The 26,327-nt window shown below is 35.2% G+C and overlaps 1 protein-coding gene across 2 annotated transcripts in view; it reads right to left on the bottom strand.

Annotated features, from left to right (window-relative positions):
- The window catches only part of LOC110109384 (E3 ubiquitin-protein ligase PRT1), a 67,089-nt gene that overhangs the window by 20,615 nt on the left and 20,147 nt on the right, over positions 1-26,327 (bottom strand). For both annotated transcript variants that reach the window (XM_020840437.2, XM_020840438.2), the window contains exons 4-6: positions 11,619-11,687; positions 11,352-11,540; positions 11,054-11,260 (exon numbers count right to left, since the gene is read on the bottom strand). In XM_020840437.2, the coding sequence (XP_020696096.1) occupies positions 11,054-11,260; positions 11,352-11,540; positions 11,619-11,687 (465 nt within the window). The remainder of the gene's footprint in view (positions 1-11,053; positions 11,261-11,351; positions 11,541-11,618; positions 11,688-26,327) is intronic.

Here is a 26,327-nt window from a genome sequence, read left to right as displayed (position 1 = left end):
TTTTTGAGAATGGATCCTAGTAATATTTTCGACTAGGCATTTGGCTCTTTGTGAGCTGAAATAAACTTTAATTTGTCCGCCCCGACAAACTGTTGCGGAGGTTGAATGGATTTTGCTTTAAGCATTTGATGGTTAGATTTCAAATTTTAAATATTTTTGAGATTTTGGGAATTTATAGGGGATCAGGTTTCGTAGGCTTTATGCCCTTGATAGTGAATTCTCTTGATTTTAGGCTTTGAATGCCTAATATGAATGCATTAAAACAAATATTCTGGTCGCCACGATCACATATTTGTTTGATGGTTCGAACCCCGTCGACTTCTATTGACCCTTATAGAAGGATCAGGTTCAAACTTGAATTCACTTGTCGACCCACACAGCATCCCTAGACATCACGTGTGTACCAATAACACGCTCGCCGGGGCCCTTGCGGGTTTGGGAGCATTTTAGAACTAAACCCTGTCAACTCCTGTTTACCTGCCTAGGAGGATCGGGTTTAAAATTTGATAACCCGCGCAGCGTCCCTAGACGTCACGTGTGTACCAATAACACGCTCGCTGGGGCCCATGCGGGTATTTGATTACATTTACCCCTTTTAGTGTGTCTATGTGTATAAAAACTATTGTGCACGTGCGGGGGTATTCTTGGAATAGACGCCTTCTGTCTGCTTGTACGAATGTTGCAGATCCGGTGGCGTGGCGTAGCAGCTTCAGGATCAGTTGTTTGCTGCTTTGTACAGGTAGACTGTCGTGCACTATTTGTTGATTTTTGTAGGTGGATCATAGTGCACTAACTAATCTCCTGCTTTTAAATTTGTAGATGTATTCACATGATATTTTTGTCCGTGGTCATTGCTTTGCATACAAGTCTTCTGGAACTGACTGTATGCATTTGAATTTGCTATAGTTATTCTGCATTTTGCTTGTGACCAATACATTAGATGCATAATGGGTCTTTTACAACAGGTTGTGGGAGCCTATATCTGTTGCATGTTGTCTGCTTCTACTTGCAGTGAATTGGACCACCGTGTTTGCTGACCATTGAATGGTAATTGGTTGTATGGGTGTTGTAATTATTATACCTCTTCTGCGTTCTGCTTATGATTCGTGTGCATCATACTCATCTTGTCCCCACAAATGAGTTGTTGTGCTTCATGAAAATCTTGTATTCGTACTCACAACCATGTGTGGGTCGTTCCTTTTCTTTGCACATTAACAATCACATCCACCAACAATTCTCCCTTTTAACGCTTTCAAACTCTTCTAACATAGACTTGTAAGTTGACATTAACACCATTAGTTCCATATTGTTTCCATGTGGATTGGAGATTCTACAATAATTTCTACAATCAAGTTGTATACTCATATTGTTTGCTGCTTGTGAATGAGATATAAGAATTACTCTCATTTACTACGCCCCTTCATTTGCTCACAAATGATTTGTATTTATGGTCCTTTGGCTCATCACAAGCCTTCACACATTCTTGTATATTTAATTTGCACCTTTCATCATCTTAGTTCTAGTTCATTGACGTCCAATTGCTTGCAAGCACAACCTTCTACTGTTCGATTTGGATTCAAATTCAAAATAGGCTTGATCTCGAGCTCAAATTTTAGTATGAGTTTGAATGAAATTTCAAGCCTTTTGTAGTTCGGTTGAGTCTCTTGTCATCATCCACTTGGATTCAAACTTAAGCTCATTGTATTTTCTTGAGTTTGGATTCTCTTGCATATGATTCAAGTTCTCATTATTGTTCAAGTTCAATCTTTCTTGATCAGACTTGATTCAAGTCCTTAGTTCGTTCAAGTTTGATTTGAGCTCATGCTCCTTTAGTTCTCTTATGGATTCGAGTCCAAGTCCTTAGTAATTAAAGTACAAATTCTTTGCTTGGGTTCAACTATTCAAGTCAAGCTTGAATGAAGTTCTTTTGGTTGAGCTTTAGTTCAAGTCCTCCTTGGTCAAATTACAAGTCCACATGATTGTTCAAATCATGATCAAATGAGGCTCATTAAGCATGTCCTTCGTTGTATTTTTCTTTTAGATTGCAAATTGAAGAAAATCTTATATTCTTTTGAAGTTCATAAGTCACTCTCCATTTGGTTCAATACCAAGATTCCAAATACATGTCTTAATAAGTCTGCTTGTTTGAGTTCAAGTTGAAGTTAAAATGAAGTCTTTTGATAGTTCAAATGTCAAGTGTAGGTACAGAGTCATGATGATTCGCGTGCGGTCCTAGCAAGTTACAATTTCATATCCAAATTGTTCAGAGTTTGACTGCATGTGATCAATTTCATTTAATTACGTTCCAAGCCCTTCTTTAGTCGTTTTAGCTATTATGAGTTTTAGTATAGTGCCATAGTTCATGCCTATGTCTTTATTTCAAGACAAAAATTCGCAGCTCTCCGCGTGTCTCCACCGTTTAGGGAAAAAACAAGAGGCTGCACGGTACCGTACGTCAACAAAGAGTTGCACGGTTGGTGTAATGACAGTGAGACCAAGCGAGCGTTTTGGTTTTGTTTTTCTCCCCACGCCAACAAGGCGTTTGCATGGGGTTTTTTTTTAAAAGCGTTTTAAGATAGAACAGTTTAATTCCCCCCGCTCGGGGGGTACTTATAGCGGACCCGCCTCGCCGTAGTGCCCGCACCGGGGTCCCAATCCAACACGCCACCAAAGGGTTGCTAGAGCGGTTTTTCCGGTTTTCACCGCGAACATGAAGCAGGAGTTTTGAGTTTAGAAATTATACCTTCGGGGGTTGTCTGTGGTGACAGTGGATCGAGGGGTCATCGTCTACCTCGTCGTTAGTTGTCACACCGGGTTCCCTCCACGCTCACCAAGGAATGTCTATGTGGTTTCCGTGTCCGCAGCGACATCGAGGAGAGGAAGAGTGGAAGGGGAGCATTTTTATTTTATTAATTAGAATTAATCTTATAATTAGATTTAATAAATTAATAATTAATTAATAATTAATCTAATTTAAAGATCATTAATCATAATTACAGCTAATTACATTAGGGTTTAGATAATTATATTATTAATTAGATTTGTTAATTTGATTAGTTTATAATTTAAATAAAAATTAATATATTAAACAAATTAAACATAATTAAATTTAATAATTTATATAATTATGATTAATAATAACTAATTATTATATATAAAAAATAAGCTAATCAATAATATTAATTAATAAAATTACTTAAATATTGGATTTTAATAAAATAAATAACTAATTAAACATAATTAATCTTAGTTATTATGATTAATAAGTATTAATTATAATAACATTAATTATTAATTAAGTTTAATAATTACCACTATTTATAATTAAAACTAATTAATAAAAAAGTAAATAATTTATAATTTATATAAATAAAAAGAAGCCCAAAGGGGCTGCTCGGCAACTGGATTTGGACAAAAAGTCTCCCCAAGGGGAGATCGCTACCTTCACTACGGAGAGCAAGGGAGATCGGGCAAGGCAAGGAGTTCGGCTATGGAGCTTCTGCGGCTTTGACGGGATCGGGAGGAGGAAGGGAGTTCGGGTATGGAGGTAGGGATCTCTCTCTCTCTCTCTTTCTCCTCTCTCTTCCTCTCTCTCTCTCTCTCGCTTGGTGAATCGGGGATCGGGAAGGGGTGGAGTCGGGTGAGCTAGGAATCGACGGATCTGCTGCAGGCTTGGAGAGAGAGTGGGCAAGGAGGCTCCGGCGTCAGACTAGGGCAGTGAGATCGGAGGCAGCTGCTGTGGGAGAGGAGGTCGGGATTTGGTCGGAGCAGCTACGGGAGTCGAGTCTCTAGTCGTGGAAGCAGCGAACGGGAAAAGGATTTCGTGTAGAGTTGGAGAGCCGAGAGCAGTCATCCCGAAGGCAGGGCTCTGCTCCATTTTATAGACGCGATCCGAGCAAAGACCGAGGCGAGATCGCGAGATTTCTGCAGGAATTGCAGGAAATTGACCGGAGCGGCGCCGTTTGCAGCGGGATTTCGGCACGGTTTCGTGGATCCAACAGGTATGCGATGTATGTATGCTGGATTCATGGTTTCTTCTCCTCTTGTTTCGTTTATGCAGAGGTTAACATCTGTTAGTCTTAATCAAATGATAGTTCATCCTTCGTTAGAGGAAAGAATCATAGAAGCTTAGAAGACTAATACTGAATATCAAAAACTTATTGAATAGTAACAATAAAAAAAAATATCTCAGCTTAGACGATCAGAGAAGAAACAGGAGTAATGAGCATTTATGGATACCAAGAGAATCAAATTTGATTCAGGAAATTTTATATAAAGCCCATAATTCAGGTTATTCAATTCACCCTGGAAGCACGAAGATGTATAAGGATTTAAAGACATTATTTTGGTGGCCAGGAATGAAAAGGGAGGTAGCAGAATATGTGGCTAAGTGTGGTAAATGTTAAGTTGATAAAGCTGAACATCAAAAACGTAGTGGAATGTTGCAATAGTCACCAATTCCAAAATGAAAATGGCAGAAAATAGCTATGGACATTATTACAGGGTTTCCCCGATCAAGACAAGTACATGATAGTAAATGGGTTGTGTTTGATAGGCTAACAAAGTCATCTCATTTTCTACTTATTCATTAAACTGATTCAGTGGAAAAATTGACTAAGTTATTTGTGAAGTAAATCATTTGATTGCATGGAATCCCTAAAGCTATTGTTTCTGATAGAGATAGAAGATTTACATCCAAATTATGGAAAAATACACATGAAAGTTTGGGCACAAGATTGAAGTTCAGTACTGCTTTTCATTCGCAGACAGATTGTCAATCAGAAAGACTGATTCAAGCGTTGGAAGATTTGTTAAGATTATATATTCCGGATTTTTGAGGTAACTGGGAAGATAATATTCCATTGAATGAATGCAAGAGAAATATGCATTACAAGTAATTCTCTGGATAAAGGATGTTCTTAACCTGGTTTTCATATATGAAAGACCTCTTATATATTTGAATCATGAGACTTTCAAATAATAATTGTTATATTTCATTAAAGATTTTACTAGTTTGAAATATTTTGAAAAGAATCTCCATTCTTAATATATGGTACACAGTTTCATTATACAAATTAATAGCATATAAAGATCTTTATGAAAGCAATAATATAAGTATAAGTTATGTAATAAAAGTGTATTGAATATCAATTTAACATAAAGTTTGGCTACATATATGATATATGATTTACAATGATAGTTGGGACAAAAATGTTCTCAAATATGTAACTACCTTGTAAGTGGGGTAAAAGTGACTCCAAAAGAAATGATAACTGCATAGCAGGTGGGGCAAAAGGGAACCCTAAAAAGTCAAAAGGGACCTCTATGGAATTCAATGGCGATAATGTCAGGTTTCCCTGGGCTCCATTGAATTTGTTTATGAAAGAATAGTCAAATATTTTAATGAGAAAAATTGATATTCAGTATGGATCTAAGAGAATGGTTAAAGGTAATGTCAAATGAGATGTTATGAAGTTTCTCAAGTAGTATAATTTTTATTAATGTTTTAATGTTCTAAATTTTTAACATGCACGTTTAATATTATTTACAGCTGCATAACTTACTGAGCCTCATAGTTCACCAATATTTTCATTACTTACTGTTGTTACAGGAAAAGGGAAAGAAAAAGTGGTTGCTGACTAGGTTCAAGTATTTCAATACTATATGTTAATTTTATTTCTGTTTGTAAAACTAAACTAAAGGTATGTTAACATTCTCATGAAGTGTTTGTTTGGATTTTCCATAATGACTGTAATTATATTTTATGGATGCTTAAAACATTTAAGTGCTTCTGTTGATGTACCAGTTGAGGTTCATTGATGCAATCATAATTTTTGTATTTTCATTTTTTTTAATATTGAACAATAGTTTTCAATTTAATTTTATATTTTTTTTAGTTATCCAATGATGGGAAAGCATCCAATGATCATGGTAGGTTGTGCTTGGGCTTGGTAGACCTTGGTTTGCTAGCTTGATGGGTCCTTGGGCTGCTGATGGTTCTCAGGTTGGCTTATGGTTCTCTGTTTGAGATTTACTCGCTAAGTTGATAGCTCATTATTGTTTAGCTGAAGTTTAGTTCAATCATTGGGAGATTTATTGAACTACCTAGCTCATTAATCTAAAAAGGTATGCTCTTAAGACATGGATTCATTTTGGAGTGGACTAGTCTTTTCTCCTCTCCCCTTTTCTTCTCATTTCTCTGTGCTAGGTGATTTCCTTGCTCTGCCCCTTGGGTTTTCGAGAATGGCTGTTGGTTTCCTGTGCTGGGAAGAATTCCCGTGCCTTTGTCCCTTTGGTTTCGCGGTTGGCTTCTCAGTTCCGTGCTGGGCTGCTCAGTTCTGCGGTTCCTTACTTGGTTCCGTGGATTTCTTTTCTCTGTTTTGCTGCACCGTTTGGAAATTGTATTGAGGTTGTTGGCCTTTCATTTCCCTTAATATTATTGGCTTATTGGGTGATGCTATGGCTGTTGTGTTCTCCTCTCTTGCCTATATATTGAAGATGTCTTTTGAGGGGAAAGGTTGTTGAAAATTGTTGAGCTTTGTCTCTTTAAAAACCTGAGGGTTTTCTCCTTGGAAAAGCTTGAGAGCTTTGTCCACTTCTTCTTCTCCTCTATTTCGTCTAGGCTTCTTACCTCTTTCTTCTCTACGCAAGTTTCACTCCATTTGTATCATTCTTCTTAAGCTGAGGTGATGTTTGTTGGCTGATTTGGGAGCATTTGCTGGAGGAGTTTGGATTGGACGTTTGGACTATCTTGCTGTGGTGGACCATCGGTTTGCTAGCCCTAAGCACATATTTTACTTAACCTACATTTCGATGCATGTGAGAAAACCGTTCGGTCGGTTGTTCTGAGGATAGCGACTTTTTTTTTCTTTTGTTTCTCTTGACTTCTCTTCTAGTTTTTGTTCGTCGGTTTTTTGCTAATAGATAATTGCTACTATTTGAATCGAGTTTGGTTATAGTTTTGCCTATTGTTCTCCTTGTTTGGCTTTTCTAATTTAGTGTGCTTGCATTATTCATGATATGTTTATATGTAAACATGCAAATGATAGATTGCTTCAAATGGTTATAAGATGAAAAATGTTATGTTTTATTTGTTACACTATACAGTACTATTCAGGGGTACTTTGGATTATTACAAGTAGTGACCCTACCATCAAATTATCAGGAAAGCAATAACCGCTTCTAATTAAGTGTAAAACTCGAAAAATGCCGTTTTAGACCTCGCACGCTTTTCAAAGCGCCAGGACGAGTTTTAAGTGAAAAATTCATGTTTGTCGGATTTCGATGGAAATAATTTTGAAAAATTCTACGCAAAATTATAAGAAATTTGATATATAAAACTTGTATTTAATTTTGCTTAATTTAGAAATTAAAATTCATATAAATTTCATAATACCAATAATACCCTTAGAGGTTATTATTGCTTGGAATGTTTAAGTGAGGGTAAAATAGTCAATTGCAAAATCCCTAAACCACCAAAGCTTTAAGGGACCGAATTCTATTCGGTCCCTTATTCGATCTGTGCGGCCGAAACCGAGAGGAGCGAGAAGGGAGAGGGCGGACGCACGCAAGGCGACGGGCGGCGTCTCCGGCGAGTTTTCCGGCGAAGAAAGCTAGGGAAATTGTAGAGGAGAATAAGAGGAAGATTAAGGTATGTTTTATTTAACCGGCGAGTTTTCCGGCGAGTTTTCCGGCGACTTTCTCTAATCTTATCTTCTACTTGAGCTACTCCAACCTTTTCACGTATATGCTCATTTCGTATCCTCTCTAAGGGTAAAGCCACTCATCCACCTAAGCATCCTCATCTCTGCCACACTTAACTTAGTATTATGCTTCTCTTTTAAAGGCCAACATTCGGCACCATAAAGCATTGCAGGCCTCACTACCAAGAGTAGTGATAAGCAAAGGTTGGAGAGAGTGAGTGAGGAGAATTTTTATAAATGATTAAGCAAATTAAATTCATATGTTTGTAATTATGAAAATGAGAGAGAGTGAGTGAGAGAAAGAGAGAACTAGAGTAGTTTAGAAAGAGAAGGAAAATTTTGTTTTAAGTTTAGTTTGTAGATTTTAAAATGAAAAATTGATACTTATAGGTGATTAATCGTGGTGACATCGAAGGAAGGACTGGCAAGAGAAATCAATTTCCAAACTTCTGTAAGTATGCACGATTCTTTATTTCAGTAATACTTTTGTTACTCTCAAGCTATGTTGCACCGATACACCTATTTATGAAGGCGTGTTGTATCCGATACACCGATACACGGATACGCCTCTGATACGCCACCGATACGTTTCGGATACATCAAAGCCGTATCCAATTAAAATATCATTTAATTTCAAAAGGACACGTGTCAGTTGAAAAACAAAAAAGAAATAAAACGCGCCGTACCCGTATCCTATATTTTTAAGAATTGACGTGTCCCGTATTCGTATCGTGTCGTATCCGTGTCGCCGTATCCGTATCGGTGCAACATAGCTCTCAAGTTATATGCAATCATTATCCTTTACTGTTGTCAAATTCTTTATTGTTGTCAAATGAATGATCATACAAATTACATGTACATTTTATGGTCTTATATGATAAAGTTTATGTTATATGGAATGAGATGATATGAATGTTATTTGAATGCTTGTATGTGCATACTGAATGATGGATCTCACCCCCTGATGGTACTAGCTGGGGACGCTGTACTCGTGCACGATAAAATGGTAAAGGATATAGAAAAGGAAATGGTAAAGGAGTACCTTTATGGTACTAGACGGTGGCTCCTGTGACGGTTGTATTATATACGAAACGAGAAAGCTAAGTATAATGATATGAATATGGAAATGAAATAAAAAATATGGCTTCATGTTATAATGTGTTTAATGTTATGTTTGTATGAAATCATCTTTATGTTATGTTCATGTAAAATTGGCATTTAACATATTGTTCAGTTGCCTTGTTTACTGTAGTTTAGAATTGTGTATTACTTACTGAGCTTTAGCTTAATGTTAGTTGTTAACATTTTCAAGTAAGCTTAAATTAATCAAATGAGTAGGAGAGGCGGTAATGTATACCGTAGGAGAGGAGCTCAAGAAGAAAGATAATTATGAATTTATTGAGTTTTACGTTTATGTGCTTTCAAAATTTGATGTTTAGAGGCTCTTTCAAATTATTATGGAGATAGATTTTAGGAATTAGATAATTTAACCTACCGTCCGACCTTTGTTCCCGCCTCTCCCATGCGAGCTCACCGGGCCGGGCCGTGACATTAAGGGTGCTTTTCTTATTAAAAAAAAGACTATTGAGGGGTTCTTCGATTAATAACAGCCTATGAGAATCCAAGTTCACTTGGTCAACAACTCACTTGAAAATATAATTTACTAAACTTCGCTTGTCAACCAAAATATTGCTCATTTTAAAAGCTATTGAACAATGTGCTAATAACAATGGTGTCATTAAATAGATTGTCATTCTTTCTAAAGGAAGTGGTTAACACGTCAATCATCGAGCAAGAGAAAAGAAAGGTCTCCCCCTCTTGTAGTTATCTTAAACCCGACTGTCATTAAGCTTCCATTCTTGCTCCACCAAGAATCATCAGATTTACTTATGCAATGTTAAGATCTGAAGCTGGAACCCACTCATTCTTACTCTTATTCATTGGGTTTTTATCAGGTTGTTCTACTACTTTTTCAAGGATAAATTCTTTCAACTTATCAAGTCAAATGTGTTACACAATAAGATTTTGTAAATGCTAACAATCTTTAGTATTGTCGTTGTGCACTTTGTGAAAAATGCAACTTAAGTAGATCTTGGGTACTCGACAATAAGCACATTATCATGATTATTGTAAATATAATTTATTGTTAACTATGTGTACTATTTCGATTAAGGAGGCTCAGAAAGAAGTATATGATGAAAAATTCAATTGATATGGAGTCCTCTCCTTAAAGGGATTGTAAGACTCCAACCCCTTTCAAATTTCACGGGAAGATCATCTTAATGAAACTGTGGTCGGCTTACTTACCATAGCAGCGATTTGTCTGGTATCAATTTTATTGAAGATGCTGACAATGTCCTGCGATTTTCTACACAAGTTTCTTAAGTTGAGACAGATCGATAATTTTTTTCGACATTGATGTGGTTATGGAAAGTTCAAGTAACTTAATCAATGATTTAGGCAATTTCATGCAAAAAGCATAGCGAAATGATACTTCTCAAAGAAGATGGATAAGCATTGTGCAACTATTTTATTTAAGCCCTGCACATCTAACATATCACTCTGAAAGGTTGTAATAGTGTAGGAGTATTTCAGATGGCCCATGACTCATATTCAATAGGGTTTGTAAATTTTTGGGTGACTTCTATAATTGTAAATGGGGTGATAAACTACCAATTAAAGTCATAATATGAAGTAACACTTCTAAGAGGATGTCTAGATAACCATCTTAAAGGTGACTGTTAAAAGGGGTAGCTTCTATTGCATTGCTTACTGCCAGAAGAGAGTGGATTTAATGTGAGCAATGTGGTCTAGCGTGCCCTTCTAAGAATGTAAGATATGTTTCTTGAACTTAAGCGGAAGTTTGTCCTCAATGATTTGGAGAGAAAAAGAATTGGTTGGCTAAGCACCATGCCTGACCCTTCTCTCTAGCCGAATTTCAACAGTACTTTGCAATGAAATGTAGAACGAATCAACTCCAAAGAATACAGAGATATTTAAGGTACATGGCAGCACACAGGCGATGTCGTGGTGACAGTTGATTCCTAAGCTAGAAGATGAACATGAGGAGTGGTATGTGGTAAGCAGCTGACAGCATTCTGGACCATCCTAATGATACGATCTTCCCTCTTCAAGAGTTGGTATAAAGTGACGTAATCATCATTTTTCTTGGCCTTGGAGTGATTAATCGTTATCATCAATGGCCATGAATCTTGTATCGTTTTGGTCAGGAGCTAGTGGTTAATAAGGCCCTTGGACCAGAATTAATGCATCCATATAATAAAACTACACTCAAAAGTGCCACAGTGGGACATAGATGACATGAATAAAACATATAAAGAAAGACTTACTCGATGATGGCCCTCCACGAGGAAGCATTACTTTCTCAAGCTGTTTTAATCTCTCTCTTCTTGTAGTATACTCATTTGGAAACTGTTCTTCCAAGACATGGTCAAGATCCAAACAAATTTTTGGAAATTCTCCAGGATGTATGCTTTGGCAAACGTGGCATTTAAGAGCTTCACTGCCTATTGTGGCCAAACAAGACTCACAAAACACTATATAAAACACAAGCATCAACATAATATTCTTCAATTCAGTTAAGCAAGCAACAAACATAACAGCATCCAAGTCAATTATGACCCTCACCATGACCACAATTAAGCACGGTTGGCCGGAATAGCAAGTCCTGGCACAGAGCGCAGAGAACATCCTCCTTAGAAATATCCAAAGAACCTTTTTTTTGTAAACCAACTTTTTCTGAAATATTAGTTCTAATGTATTCATGATTCACAAAGGAATCAACAACATTTCTTTTAGCAATTGAACCATTGCCATCTGAGTTGAAAATGACAAAACCCATAATAAAGATTTGTAATGATGGAAGATAATGCAAATCTGTGATCTGAATTTTACCAGATTGACCGCTCTCAGAGGCTAAAGAATTAAATTGGGGTGAGAAGATATCAAGGCGACTCTCTTCCACTGAAATAAAAGCATGACAAGAAGCCAGTGATTTATGAATCAGAAAGAAGAAACATTAGCAGAATGAAGCACTTCTATCAGTATCAAAAATCCAACAAGAACGGCTAGCCTTGCAATTAATGACAGTTTCATCTGCACCCTACAACAAACTAAGCAAGAAGAGCAATATCATGTATCTCAGAATTGCTTCAGTGACAGGATGGAAAAACATGTAACAGAGACTAGCAAAGGGTTGTTACAATGCCAGTGAATTAAGATATCATAGGCACCATTTTAAACACTTAAAAGCTATTTAAAAGGTGTGAATATGGTTGAAGAATGGTTAGTAGCTCCAGCAATCTCATTACTTTGTCAGATATCATCAATATATTACTTTAAATGTCATCATTATCAGCATTTTCCCACCTATTTGAGTTAGGTTCATTAGTCCTTCCACTAAACTCAAATAAAATAAAATAAAATATCTGTACGACATTAATTTTGCAAGAACTAACAACACAAAATCTTGATAGCTGATCGCCTGATCCACAATGTTTATGCCAAATAATAGAAGAAAAGGTGCTTCATGAATCATGAGTTCGATATATTGAGAAGTTAGTCTGAAAAAAAGAACCCAAGATGCTGTTTGAAACATCCTAGTGAATGACTGAATTAGATGTTCATTTAGACGTCCTACATATGAAGGATTGAAGTATTCTCTCTCAGTGGAACCATTCCTTTCCTTGAATTTACGTGGCAGAAAAACTAATTTGATTCAGTCAACATGGAAGACAAGTCAATTCTAATGTATATTTACACTCAATAGAAAAAGTAAAGTTGCTTATTGTTTTCCAACTCGAGTGGGATTAAGTTATGTGATAAATTCGTTACAAATTAATAATTATCATCCAATCAAAACATATATGAGATGCCAAAAGTTTGTTTTTTTTTTTTTTTTAATTCGGCAGTTGTTGTATTAGAATGTATTTTAACTTGAATTGTATTAGGTTTACCAGTTCAGAGAAAAATGTTTGAATTGTTTAGGGTTTTTTAAATGAAAGATTGCATTAGATAGTTGACAGCTAGTGTAAAATTTGTTGAAAAATCATAACATGAATCATTTAAGACATGATAATGTTAGGGCGTTTTCTGAAAGCGACATGATATATGGCCCGAATACAGCAAAAAATGTGCAAGGGTCGATGCAATAGCGCCCAAGTGCATTGTTAAATAAGCAAGCGTTCCCACGTCATGAATAGATGTGGGAAAGAAGCTAATCCATGAAACTAGAATTATGATAAGAATATAAGTCATCAAATAAACGAATTAATAGAATTAATAAATATTATAATTCATAAGAAGTTAAATATTCTATTTATTCAGAAAACTAAATGGGTTGTAGAAAAGACTAAGGAGATTAATAGTTTAGGTTTAAACTATGAGTTTTATGTACAAGTCATACTAGAAATGATGAAGGTGTAAGTATAAATAACAGTTTGAAGGATAATATTGTAAAAATTAATACAATTGGAGAGAATTATAGTTTTAAATATTGTTGTTGAAGATAAGATTATTATTATTATAAATGCTAATGCTGCTCAATTAAGTTTAGATGTATTAAAAAATTAAAATTTAGGAATAACTTATAAGAATTAATACAAAAAATCTCCTAAAGAAAAGTTTTTTATTAGAGGTGATTTAAATAGCATGTTGAAAGAGTGATAGAAAATTTTAAAAGCACAAGGTGGCTATGGATTTAGAGTGACTAATGAAGATGGTAAGACCATATTAAATTTTGCTCTACCTTATGATTTTGTAATTTCTGATATATTGTTTAAGAAAAATAAAAAGATGAGCATCTAATCGCTTATAAGAAAGGATAGAGTAAAACTAAAATTTATTATTTTTTATAAGAAAAAGAGATTGTTTAAATTGAAAAGATTGTAAAGACATTTTGAATAAAAGTTTATATACCTAGCAATCACTTATTAGTTTTGGACATTAAGATGAAATGGTGAAAAATCAAGTAATATATTATCTTAGGATTTGATAGTCATTTAAATAATACTAATAAAAATATTTTTTAGAGTAAGATTTAAGATTTTAAGATTTGGGTTGTTTCTGAGGAATCAAACGTTATGTGAAAAAAGCTATTAGTAATATTAAAAATTTTACATATTATGTGCTTTAAAAATCAAAAGAAAAAATTTATAATAGTAAAAATAGTTGGTGTTAGAAGCAAAATATGTAGGAAAAGATAATAAATAAGAAATTTTATTGTAAAAATTGATTTAGATGTAAATACGCGAAAAATTAAGAAAGATATAGAGGCCCGTAACGAGTCCAAAAATAGCAATATGTGATGCAAAAAAATTAGAATTTAGTGATTTATATAAAGATTAGATATTGAGAGAAGCGAAAAACGCATGTATAAGTTAACCAAATAAAGAGAGGAGAGGAATTAGTTCAAGTAAAGGGCACTGGGGATGAAGATAAAATGTTTTTCTTAGAAGAGGATATTCAATATAAATATATGAGAATTAAAAAAAAAATTCAATGAAGATTGCGAGAATACGATTGAGTTAACTGACCTTAACACCCTAAAAGATAATAAAACTTTTATTTTTTATTGTTATATTAGTAAAATTGAAATTGTAGATGCTTAAAAAAATGAATTGTAGAAAAGCAGCAAGACCTGATGATAATCCAATAAATGTGTGAAAATGTTTAAGAGATCAAGGAATTTCTTTGCTTACTAAATTTTTAATATTATTTTGAAAACTAAAAAGAAGTTGAATGAGTAGAGATGGAGTGTGTTAGCTCTTTTTTTTTTAAGTGATGGTTCCTACTTCTAAGAATAAAGGTGGTGACAAGGGTGTGAATTATAGATGAATTAAATTCATGTGTCATACATTAAAATTATGGGACCGATGCGATACTAATTTTTCTCCAAATAATTTTCATCCTAGCTGCCAGCCTGCATAAGAACTGCCACAACTTCTTCCACTAAAAAGGTTGTAACTTCTCACTCCATCTTCCTCAGCCCAAACAGGCCGTTACTAACCTCCAGCTAAATCCTCCTACTCCTCTCCCATGCTAATCACCTAAAACTCAAACCTCCGCCCACTTCCAAAAAGCCCACCTCAACTTTTAAAACCTGTGAACTCCTTTACCTACACTCTCACATCCACTCACCAAGCTCACTACCCATCCCTCCTCTCCACTAGCCTGATCTCCACGACACATAATTATTGTTTCCACTCCACAAAACAATAATTGAAGCCTTCTTCCTCAACTACCTGCACCAGGATCCATCTCTCGACCTCCAACTACAGCAGCTCCTAACCACTCCAAGAGCTGCAGCCACAGTTCCATTTTTCCTACAAATTCCTACACACAGCAACAACCATTTCCCCAACTCAAACCCAACAGCAGCCACTTGTCATTTCTTTCTCTCACGCTCTCCATATTACTATTATTAGTATTATTAATATTAAAAAAAGAAAAAACGGCCAAAAAAAAGATAGCCTATACAAAAAAAGGAATCTGTGTGCTTTCATTGCCCTCAACACCATCGTCGTCCCCAATCGTTGTTCTCACTAAGGTATAATGTCCACAAAACATAAAAATCCTCAAATCTTGTTTTCAACGCTCCCGGTGTGTCGGGGGGGCCACCTATGCACGTTTTTCTTAGCGTGATGGGAGGGAATCTAATGTAAAGCTTGCCGCGAGGCGGGTGAGTCTTGTGCATGTTCTTTTTAGTATGGTGGGGTAAAACCTAAGTACCCATGTACGAGTTTATGTTCATGCAGGGAAAAATTGTAAATTTTCACACATGTACCCCTAAAGACCCATGCATGCCTTTCTTGGCATGGTGGGATTGAAGACTAAGACCGCGATGTCACCTGACACTGACCACACACATTTTTTTGACATTGTGGACAAGCTAAGACTCCAAAATTCTCCTAAATGGGGGAAGCGCAAGGAGGCTGCCAAAATTTATACTAACGATGCACATGACTTAAACAAAATAATAGGGAACCGAACTTGCAATTACAGGGAACATAACCTTATATCCAAAACAAGACCTGCAATTTACAAAATAAAAATTAAGCATGCAAGCAATGAGTTTGCGGTGGATGAAGCTCCAAGCAAAAACCACTAATGGATGTTATAACATACACATAAACAGCACATGAACAATATGAAACTTGCCGTGTTCATGCCAGCCGGCTTGCAAGCTTGTGCAAAGAATTTGAAAGCATCAACAATGAGAGCTTCTGATGAATGTGTTTACTTATTGGAAAAACACTGGCTGAATGTGCCGACTAACTAAAATAATAACATAAGTAACAAACTTGTAATTTTACCGTCTCCTACAAGCGATGTTAGCTAGCTTGCAAACACACACACCAATTCGTTTACAAGAACCTATAGGAAACTTGTGAGTGTTTCTGGATGATAATGAAATGAATGCAAGTAAATGCGGTAATATGCTAGCTAACATGCACAAAGAAATTAGTGATGAATGCATTTCAACTATAGTCAACATTAACTTGCAGATAAATACACTAACCCGCCTGCATACAAATTGAAATGACAAACTCGTGGAGAATGCAGCTTGCCCACAAGTAAAGAGCATAAACTTGAAATGAACACACAGTAGTTTGCCTACGAATGATGATCAACAACATACAATTAATGCTACGATACCCTTACAGTCACTAACAATTCAGTGTTAGACAAATACATTAATCCCCTGCAAGCAAAGGTGGTCGATGTGCAACAAAAGCATGAGCCGTTGTAAAAGACCCGTCATGTACACAGCATCTATATATGAGTAGATAGATAAGAGTTGTAGTAAATGTAAACACTTACAGAAGACACTAAAAGATATGCATTTAACGAAACTTCACCGCAAACAAGTAAGGAGATTGCAGCAAGTGCGACACAGTGTCTGTAGACAAAAGAGACAAGCTTGTGATGAATGCGAGCATCTACAAGCTACTGTATGATGTTCTTCATATACACATCGGTCTATCCACAAGCTAAACTGGTGATTTATGGATGTCCACTGACAACCTACACACTAGTTCAACAAAGCTCGTATAGAACGACAGCTTGTCTACAAAAAGCAACAAGCGGCTCGTAGCACAACGCTACAACTCACCTGCAAGCAGAAGCAAGGCGTTTGTAGTAAAGATTGCAGATTGATGATAAACAGAAACAGGAAACTGTGAACATCGGGTCGTCGCGCCAAATATACTAGCTCATTTATAAATGAAAGATGGAGGACTCTTGATGCATCGTACAACGTGTTTGCACGCAGAGATATACTCCTACGAGCTAAATTCGGAGAAAATGACAACATGCAGAAGATGAAATGAGTAAAATAACATTGTCGAAGCACGACAAATGAAACCTAACACACTGCTAAACAATGCCACTGGATCTGCAACACTTATACAATCAGATAAAAGGTGTCTACATGCTTCTAAAGAGAACATTGCATACACTCAAATGACCATCATTCGCACAACTGATTGGTGTCAAACATTTTAAAATGTCCTCCCACATGTATTGCAACATGCAAAATATATCATTCAAGCATGTCATTCACATTTGAAAGATATATTTTGCAATAGTAGAGCATGACATTAACATGCAAATACGATGCACATAAATACATTACAACATGTAGAACACATTATGTGAGCATATCATCCATTATGCGAAGCACATTGTCATAATATACCCCATCATATTGACTTGCAAATATATTATACATTATACAAATACATTAAGTCACCACAAAAAGGATTATGCAAATATGCAGACAACACATAAATGCATTCTACAAGTATATCGTGCAAATGCACCATATCATTCATGCAAGTTCATTACATTATCTAGCGAATATACTATGGAGGCTATGCAAACTAGCAGTGTCATTCAAGCAAGCATGAGTGCCCTACAAATACGTATATCATGCACACTATACACCAATCATTATGCAAATATGAATACCTGCATGGGCCCCGACAAGCGTGACGTATGCACACACATTATGTTTGAAGATGTTGCGCAGGTCAAGAAATGAACTTAAGTTCAAGCCTCATCCTATGTCAGCAAACAGGTAGAGTAGATGCAATCAGAATCATCGAACAAATACATGGTCGTAGCACCGATCTAAGTATTTGATTTAATATGTTCATATTAGGCATTCAAGGTCTCTTACAAAGAAAATTCACACATGAAAGGATTCTGATATCCACATAATAATTCCATTAAATAGGAGCTCGACTTGATCCTCTATTTATAAGCAAGCAGAGTCGACAATGTCCAATTAATGAAATGATCATATCAGTAAAACCCTATTAATGATTGTGTTGCTAGAAAATCTTAATTGAAGGGGACCCCCAAATATTTAAATGCCTCCCAAATTCTTATGAAAATTCAAAACTCAAAAATCACTAAAATATAAGATATTGAAAAAATGAAATAAATCACCTAATACTTAAATTAAAATACTTTCACACTCAACAATAGTTTGCCAAGGTTGACAAATTTATAGGTGTCATTTTATTGAAGTCAGAGCAAGGACATTAACAGCAAGCAATCCTAATCAAAGTGAGTACTCATGTTTTTTTATTTACAGTAAAAATTATATTTTCTTGTCAATAAAATATTTTTGAAAGACTATGCATGCTTATGAAATCTTTATTGTTAATTAGATTATAATTTATATTTCTCATACCCAATGATTGATCATGCTGAATTAAATGAAAATTTATATGTTTTATTTCATATTATCATAAGAAGTTAATGAATGTTATAAGAATGAAATGACTAAATAAATATGATTGTATGTGCATGTTGACTGATGGAGCTCACTCCCTTATGGTACTGACTGGGGATGCAATGTACTTGTGCACGTAAATGGAAAAGATTATGAAAAAGAAAAATGAAATGGAAAATGAGTGCCTTCATTGGTACTAATTTAGATGATGGCTCCTATGACGGTTATACTATTTTTGAGAAAGAATAAAGATATAAATAAAGATATTGTATATACATAATATTAAAAGTCTTGAAATGAAATGAATTTAAATGAAATTACTTTATGATATGAATTTAAATGCTCATGCATATTGTTCCAATTACCTTAGGTTATTGTAATTGAGAAGCATGTTTTACTCGCTGAGTTGTGGCTTACTTTTACTTGCTCTAACATTTTTCAGGTATAATTTAATATAATCAAGATGAATAGAAGACGTGAAAATGTGTATCGTAGGCGTGGCACACCTGAAGAAAGATATTTAAACAATTTTATAAAATTTTGTTTTAAATTTTAAGGTTTTAGCAGCTCTTTCAGTTTTGAGATAGTTTTAGATTAGTTGAAATTTAATCTACCGTCCAACCGTCTGTTCCCGCCTCGTAATTCGAGTGTTCGGACCGGGTCCTGACAATGAACAGTTCTACATTGCCATAATATCATATATTTATTAGGATCATGCACCAAGGCTCGTGTTCTAATACCATCTTGATCCAAAGCTAACCTCATAATGTTATGAAGTAATCCAACGCAAGCGACTAAAATGGAATAAGAAATTCTATATGAATTTTTTTTTAGGAACCCTAACGTTCTATGAATCAAAATATGCCTAGCCCAATTGAGTTTTATTGTTGTACATAGCTTCCCCTCTCATATTTTACCTTGTCTTGTTGGGCATGGAAAGTTCCCTCCCAAGGTCTGAATTTGCTGTAAAACACACTTCTGTCCATCTGCTTTAAGTTTGCTGGAAATAGCAAACAGATTTTCTACTTTTCCCTCCTGTAGGTTTTGTCCTACGTATGAAGGTCGTCAGGTGCGGTAACATTAATATAGAGGCAGCTTGGTTGTTGCAGGAGTTGAAGAAAGAGTAGCGACAACAAGTTCTAAAGGGTAGAAGTGGTCAGAGTAATTTTGTCGACTGTTTTGGTCCCATCAGGGACCCAACAACTAAAAATGAGGGAGGGAGAAGATACAAATTTGCAAGAGAATTAGTTGAAGTCCATTATAGGAAATGGTACTATTTATGATTTAGTCTAAAATTTTTCTTAGCCTCCCTAAACTAATTCCTTAAAGGAAAGGAAAAAACTACAAAAAAGAAGCAACCATATCTTAAGTTTAAAGGAAAGCTCATAAAAGCAAATTTAAACTAATCAATATCTGGGGTTGGTCAGCCAGATAAGGTTTCCGAAACTAGCTAGCCATGCGTATGTTGCTGTCCTCTTGATCGCCAACCACTGCCCAGCTTTCCTACATCCAGATTTTGATCCTTATGTGTCTGATTTATGATCCGTCTTCTCGTGAGAACCCATGATTTCTAATATTCAATCTCAATGATGTTATTGGCCTTAACATATGCTCCACAAATCAGCTCGATCAGATGCGACAACAATGACAAGCTACGGATTCAATGTTGTGCAAGTCTAAATCAAAATGTCTTGGATACATCAAATGTCACTTATTTGTGAAACAAACTACACAAATGCATATGAAGTGTCAAAATTACCATGGAAGGACCCCCTGTAAAACCCAATTTGATCAGGTGTATGCCACATTAGGATCAATTTAACCATACCCTGAAATTTTAACTTTCACAAAATTTTGCACTTTTAATGGCATTGTATTCTACTCGTCGAATGAAGCAATTCAACATATAGAACTATAAATCAAATTGCAAAGAATTGGAAGTTAGGGAATTAAATTCCATTTACTTTTTTCCTAAGTTAAAGAAAAACATATATTACTATTTAAAAATAAAGTTTATTGTAGGATTTATATAGTTAGTGTATTTAATATTTCTAATTTAATGGGTTTCAGTTATTGATTGGGTCATTGTACTTCAAGGAAAATTGATACTTATAATCATGTATGCGATGTGAAAATTGGAAGGTATGTTTGTTGGAACTTGAATTAATTGTATGATTTTGATAGGAGATTGTGTGAATCAATAATTAATGATTTGGTTAGGTTCAGGTGTCTAATACATAAAGATAGATATGAGATAACCAACTTTGTGAGTCCGCGCGAAAAGGTAAGATATGCAATTTTATTAATATAGTACGTTACTCTGATTGTGTATAATTGTATACGGGAAAATTTAATTAATTAAATGTGATATTGCTCTTTGCATTACATATTTGTAATTAGCCTAAAATTATGAATCAGCAAATAATGATTTGGTTTGGTCTAGGTGCCCTATACACATAGAAAGATGAGAGATATCCAACTTTGTGAGTCCACATAACGACAATGTAAGATATGCAATTTTGTTAATATAGTAGGCTACTCTGATTTTGTATAGTTGTATACGGGTAAATTTAATTAGTTATGTGTGATATTGGTCTCTACATTATACATTTATAATTAGCCTAAAATTAAGATTTATGTAACCCTATCAATATTTTTCGTATATTATGATCATGTTATATTATGCGATCATGTGCAAGTATATTAGGTTATACCTTGTGTTATGCATTCATATAGTCATGCCTACCTATATGTTGATACACCAAACAATTATATTAAATTGTCTATATATGCATGTTTTTATACATAAGCACGTGTCACATAACTTAGAAGAAAAAATGCAATGATCAAAAAAGCCTGAGAATGTATCATATTAGGTGCTAGGTGAATGGGGCAATGCAACCCTAATGGACAGTGCGACCCAGTAAAGGCAGTGCAATCTCGGTATGATTTGAAGCCTACGGGTGATAAAGGCAATACGATCTCAGGAGCCTACGGGTAATAGGGACAATGCGATCTCAAGATCCTATTGGCTATGATATTGTCACACCTCATTTTGACCCCCTAAAATCAATTTAGAATATAACAGAGAAGGAGAATTTGAATAGACCTTCCACTCATTCTGAAACACTGATATCAGAATTAAATGAGTAAGAAATAACATATTCAAACTATCCTAACATATCTAATCATATCAAGCTTTATAATTCATAACAGAGAGCATATGCAATATGCCTCAAATATAATACACATCGCAATTGAAATACAGAGTTTTATTAAAACTTTTAAAATTTACTTACGATACCCAAAAATCTGTACATCTCCTACTCAAAAACATCTAAAAAGTGTATGTACACAAAAGAGTAGTAAACAGTCCTGACTACTACCCTACTAGCTCCTTTCCCTTGTCTGCAATACAATCACTATTAATAAGATAGAGCTCAATGAAATACGCAAGCAATGTATAAGAAATAATTGTTGACAATTGATTTAAAACACATGCAAATCTCATACTTGTCATAAAAAATGCATAGCATCATTTTCTATCTTGTTTACTATTCAATACATTTATACAAGTCATATGATAATTATAGGCTTTTGCACCATTCCAGGTTTCTAATTAAAGGTTGGGTCCGAATTTCTATTTTTTAAAATTTTAAGCGTAGACTTACCTCGTCAGATCTTTCACCTTTACTTATGAGGGTCTATCCCTCATATATGACTTATTTCATATTTTCAATATCTTTCACTTTTAGCAATCATAAGATGTGCTAGTGTAGTCAGTATTCAATGAATCAGCATATTTATACATATATAAATTTGAATAAAATGCTATTATAAACATAACAAATGTGATATTGCAATTATATAAAATTTTACTATTCCACCTTTACTTGTGAGGGTTTCTCCCCCATATATAACTTATTTCACATTTCCAATATCTTTCACTTTTAGTAATCATAAGATGTGTTAGTGTAGTCACTATTCAATGAATCATCATATTTATGCATATATAAACTGGAATGAAATGCTATTATAAACATAACAAATGTGAGGTTGCAATTATATAAAATTTTACTATTTCCTATGGCATCGTTTGAGTATCACACCTCGTTTTCAAGAATAGTTAGATGAATTGGTTCACCTAAAGTACTTTGATTCCTTTTTTCTTTTGTACACAACCTAAACAAACATTGCTTTATTTATACATGCATTAAAGCAAAATAACACCTAAAATTTGAATATATTATAATTACCTCAATTGTATCCTTCTTAATTCAATCCAACATTCTTTCTCTTTTTCTAAAGCTCTTTTCCTCACTTCCCCTCCTTTCCTTTTCTAAATTTAACAGCCAGCAACAACAAAAACACAGCAAACTAAATTTCAACAACTATCTTTACCTGATTTCAACTTTCTTCCTCTCTTTCCCCACTGATTTCAACTAATAATAGCTTATTTCAGCAACTATAGCAGCAGTAGTATTACCTGATTTAAGCAACCAACACTTCATTTCATCACCTTAACCATTGTTTTCTGTTAACACTGCAGCCTTCCAGATTTCAGCAAACATTCTTACTGATTTCCACCATTGCAAATCTCTGCACATATTAAATTCAGCATCTATTAAGAATACAATTACTGATTCTATAGTCCTAAACTTCCTTCCTAAATTTCCTTGCCTAAAAATTCATTAACAACACGTTGCAGCACTCACATCGCAGCCCTGCCTCCTCCAGCTCCCCGCTCTCCCTTGACCAGTAGCTCTCGACAATAGCAACTGCTTCGAATCCAGGGAATGCCATGGATGGAGTGAGAGGAAATGCAATGCCTTAGTTATAAAATGAAATTCCACTAAGCAATATTATATTCTACTCCTAACTCGACAAATTCATTCCAAAAATTCGTCCAGTCATTGATTTCCAGCCTCTTGAAATCAATCCAATGCATACATGGCTAAGTGTTGTGACTATAGTAGTAGGAATAAATAATGCAATAACTGTTAATAGATATAATTTAAGAGTAAATTAACTTGGTTTAATTTAAACTAACTATTACTAAAATATTACAAATAGTTATATATATACACACACAAATGGATTAATAATTTTAATATACTTCTATATGTCAAAATGTTTGAAATTTAAAGTAAAATTTAATGAAAATAAATTAACATTTAGAGGAAGTTAATGCTTACATTTATTTTGAACATATTGGGTATTATAGATATGAAGCCTACGAGCGATAAAGATAGTGTGACCTTAGGAGTCTATGAGCTCTAATATGAAGCCTACAGTCAATAGAGATGGTGCGAAATCAACAGCCTATGGGCTATAATATGAAGCCTACGAGCGATAGAAATAGTACAACCGCAGGAGCTTACAGACCATGATATAAAGCCTAAAGGCGATAGATACAATGCGACTTTAGGTGCCATATGGGCTATAAACCTAGATCAAACCATGTGAAAATGACATTTTCTAAGGTTGGAAAAAGGAAGATATTTGATAAACTGAAATATATAATGATAATTATATATTGTGATGTATAAATTACTCATTAAATACATTTGGCATGATAAATGATGTTGGCAGTATGTAACATGTGGTGATATATTGGCATTATGAGACAACCAAAAATTTGGTTAAGATGAACATAGTTCTTACATGCAATATTATTTTTACATGTTAAATAATTTCATATTATGCATATTTCCCTTTGAATGACTACAGGCAATTCTTACTTCCACTTGTTGATACACATAAATATTTTGTTTCATATACTTGATTATGGTAATAGAATTGCAAAACTTTTTTAGCCTCATAGCTCCCCAAATTTTATTATGACTATTGTTATAGGAAAGAGTAGGATAAGGTGGAAGATGACTAAGACTCAGGTAAATTTTAAAACTATGTTTGATTTTATAGTAGAATGAGATGAGTCTTAAGCAGAGGTACATGAATTGTTATTATGAAAATACTTTTAGGTGGTTAGTGACTCTATAATTATATATGTATAATGTGCATGAAGAAAATTGAATGTTTTTATTTTAAGTGGCATGAAGATAAAAGATTTGTGTTATGAATGTTTAGGAATGATATGATTTTCTCTGTTGCACCCTACAGTTTTTAGAAAGGGGGGATGTGGAGTGTGACACCCCCTATCATACCTGAAATTTAATTAAATAAAATGATGACAACAGTTTCCACTATAGTTCCACTTACCTAAGCATGCATTGGCAGATGGTTTGAACAGTTGGGATGGATTGAAAGGCTGTAATGGATAAAGCACAAGCACCAATGTATCAATACATTAGTTTATAATTAATTAAAGCACAAGCCAGTTCATTTCCTTTCCCATTCAAATAGTTGTTGTTTGCTTAGAGCTGCAAGTCATGAGTGAGCGGGGAGCAAGAGAAGGAGACGAATGTGCTTCTGAGGGTTATTGGAGAATGGCTGAGGAAAATTCAGTTGGCTGAATTTAGGAAACCGTGAAGGAAAAATAGTAAGGGACTGCTGTAATTTGATGTAGAACTGCTGTAATTTGATGTTGGGCTGCTGTAATTACTGAAAGCTATTGATGTGTGCAATTTCCCTTAATTCCTCTCACCCGTAAGTCTTTCTGTTCGCTGGAAATGGCTGAAGGCTGCAAGTGGAGGGGCAGAAAGTTGCTGCAACTGATTTCAAGTAATGATATAGAGGAAGGAGGTTTAGGATTTCAAAATTTTGTAACATAGTATTTGTTGGGTATAAATATGTATGTGTGTGGCTATGTTTGTTGAAATCTGATAAAACCATATATTAAATAAATTTTTGGAATTCAGAAGGATTTCTGAAAACTGTATTGCTGAAATAAGTAAAAAAAAGGGGGGGGAAGGAAAAGCTGAAAATAGGGTTTGGTGGAAGCGGTGTGGGATCCGAAAATTCAGCCCCGGCCTCCGCTCGCTTTTCTTATTCGGCGAGGGAGTTTTAACGAACTAAGTTCCGAGGTAAATTTTGGAAGGCAGATGGGTTTGTAGATAAGACACTACCCAGAGATTTCGCCCTCATTTTTGCGAGGAATTTATGATCTGAGTTCTGGTTTCCTATAGGCGCAAGCCCCTATAGTTAATTACCCCTCCCGATCACGAGAGAGAACTTTCGATTAAGGCTAGTCGTCAATCAGATACGTAGAATATACGTGTTATCTGGCATATAGTAGCAGCAATGGGTTTAGGTATTGGTAGAAATTGAGTTTGAATTTGGAAGGGTTTGAAGAGTTTGGTAATTTGAAGTTTTTGGATTTAGGAATTTGGAGAATTTGGAAAGTTGGAAGATTTGGAGATTTGATATTTAAAATAGGAATTGTACCATCTTTCACTTAAAGTGGATGGTGGGGGAATGGATGATAGACCCGATCAAGATCCCATGGTTCCGTCGTCCCGGGCCATCGTGGTCCCTGGTCTACTTAGTCGGAGGAGGTAGTCGACCCAACCTGACAGAAGGATCCTTGTCGGCAGCCATGGGTTGCTTCGTCCAAGGGAACCTTGTAGACCGGGGTTGAATGTTTGTCTAAGGGGACAAATTTAAATCCACCTTAGCTAACAGAGGGCTTTGTGCCCTATCGATCATATCCTATTGATTCATATCTCAAGGATTTAACGCCATTAAGGAGCGTATCGGCTCTGGCCATAACCGCTATCTGTGGTGCCATTTGGCGGCGAAACCACTCGGTTCAGAGGGCCCCGGGTCATAACCGTTTACCTGCAGTACCATTTGGCGGCGAAACTGCCGGTTAGAGGACACGTACCACGTCCTTACTGGCAATAGATTGTTTGAGAATGGATCCTAGTAATATTTTTGACTAGGCATTTAGCTCTTTGTGA

Source organism: Dendrobium catenatum, unplaced genomic scaffold, assembly GCF_001605985.2.
Source record: "Dendrobium catenatum unplaced genomic scaffold, ASM160598v2 fragScaff_scaffold_231, whole genome shotgun sequence".
NCBI lineage: Eukaryota > Viridiplantae > Streptophyta > Magnoliopsida > Asparagales > Orchidaceae > Dendrobium > Dendrobium catenatum.
This window is presented reverse-complemented; position numbering and strand designations above follow the sequence as displayed.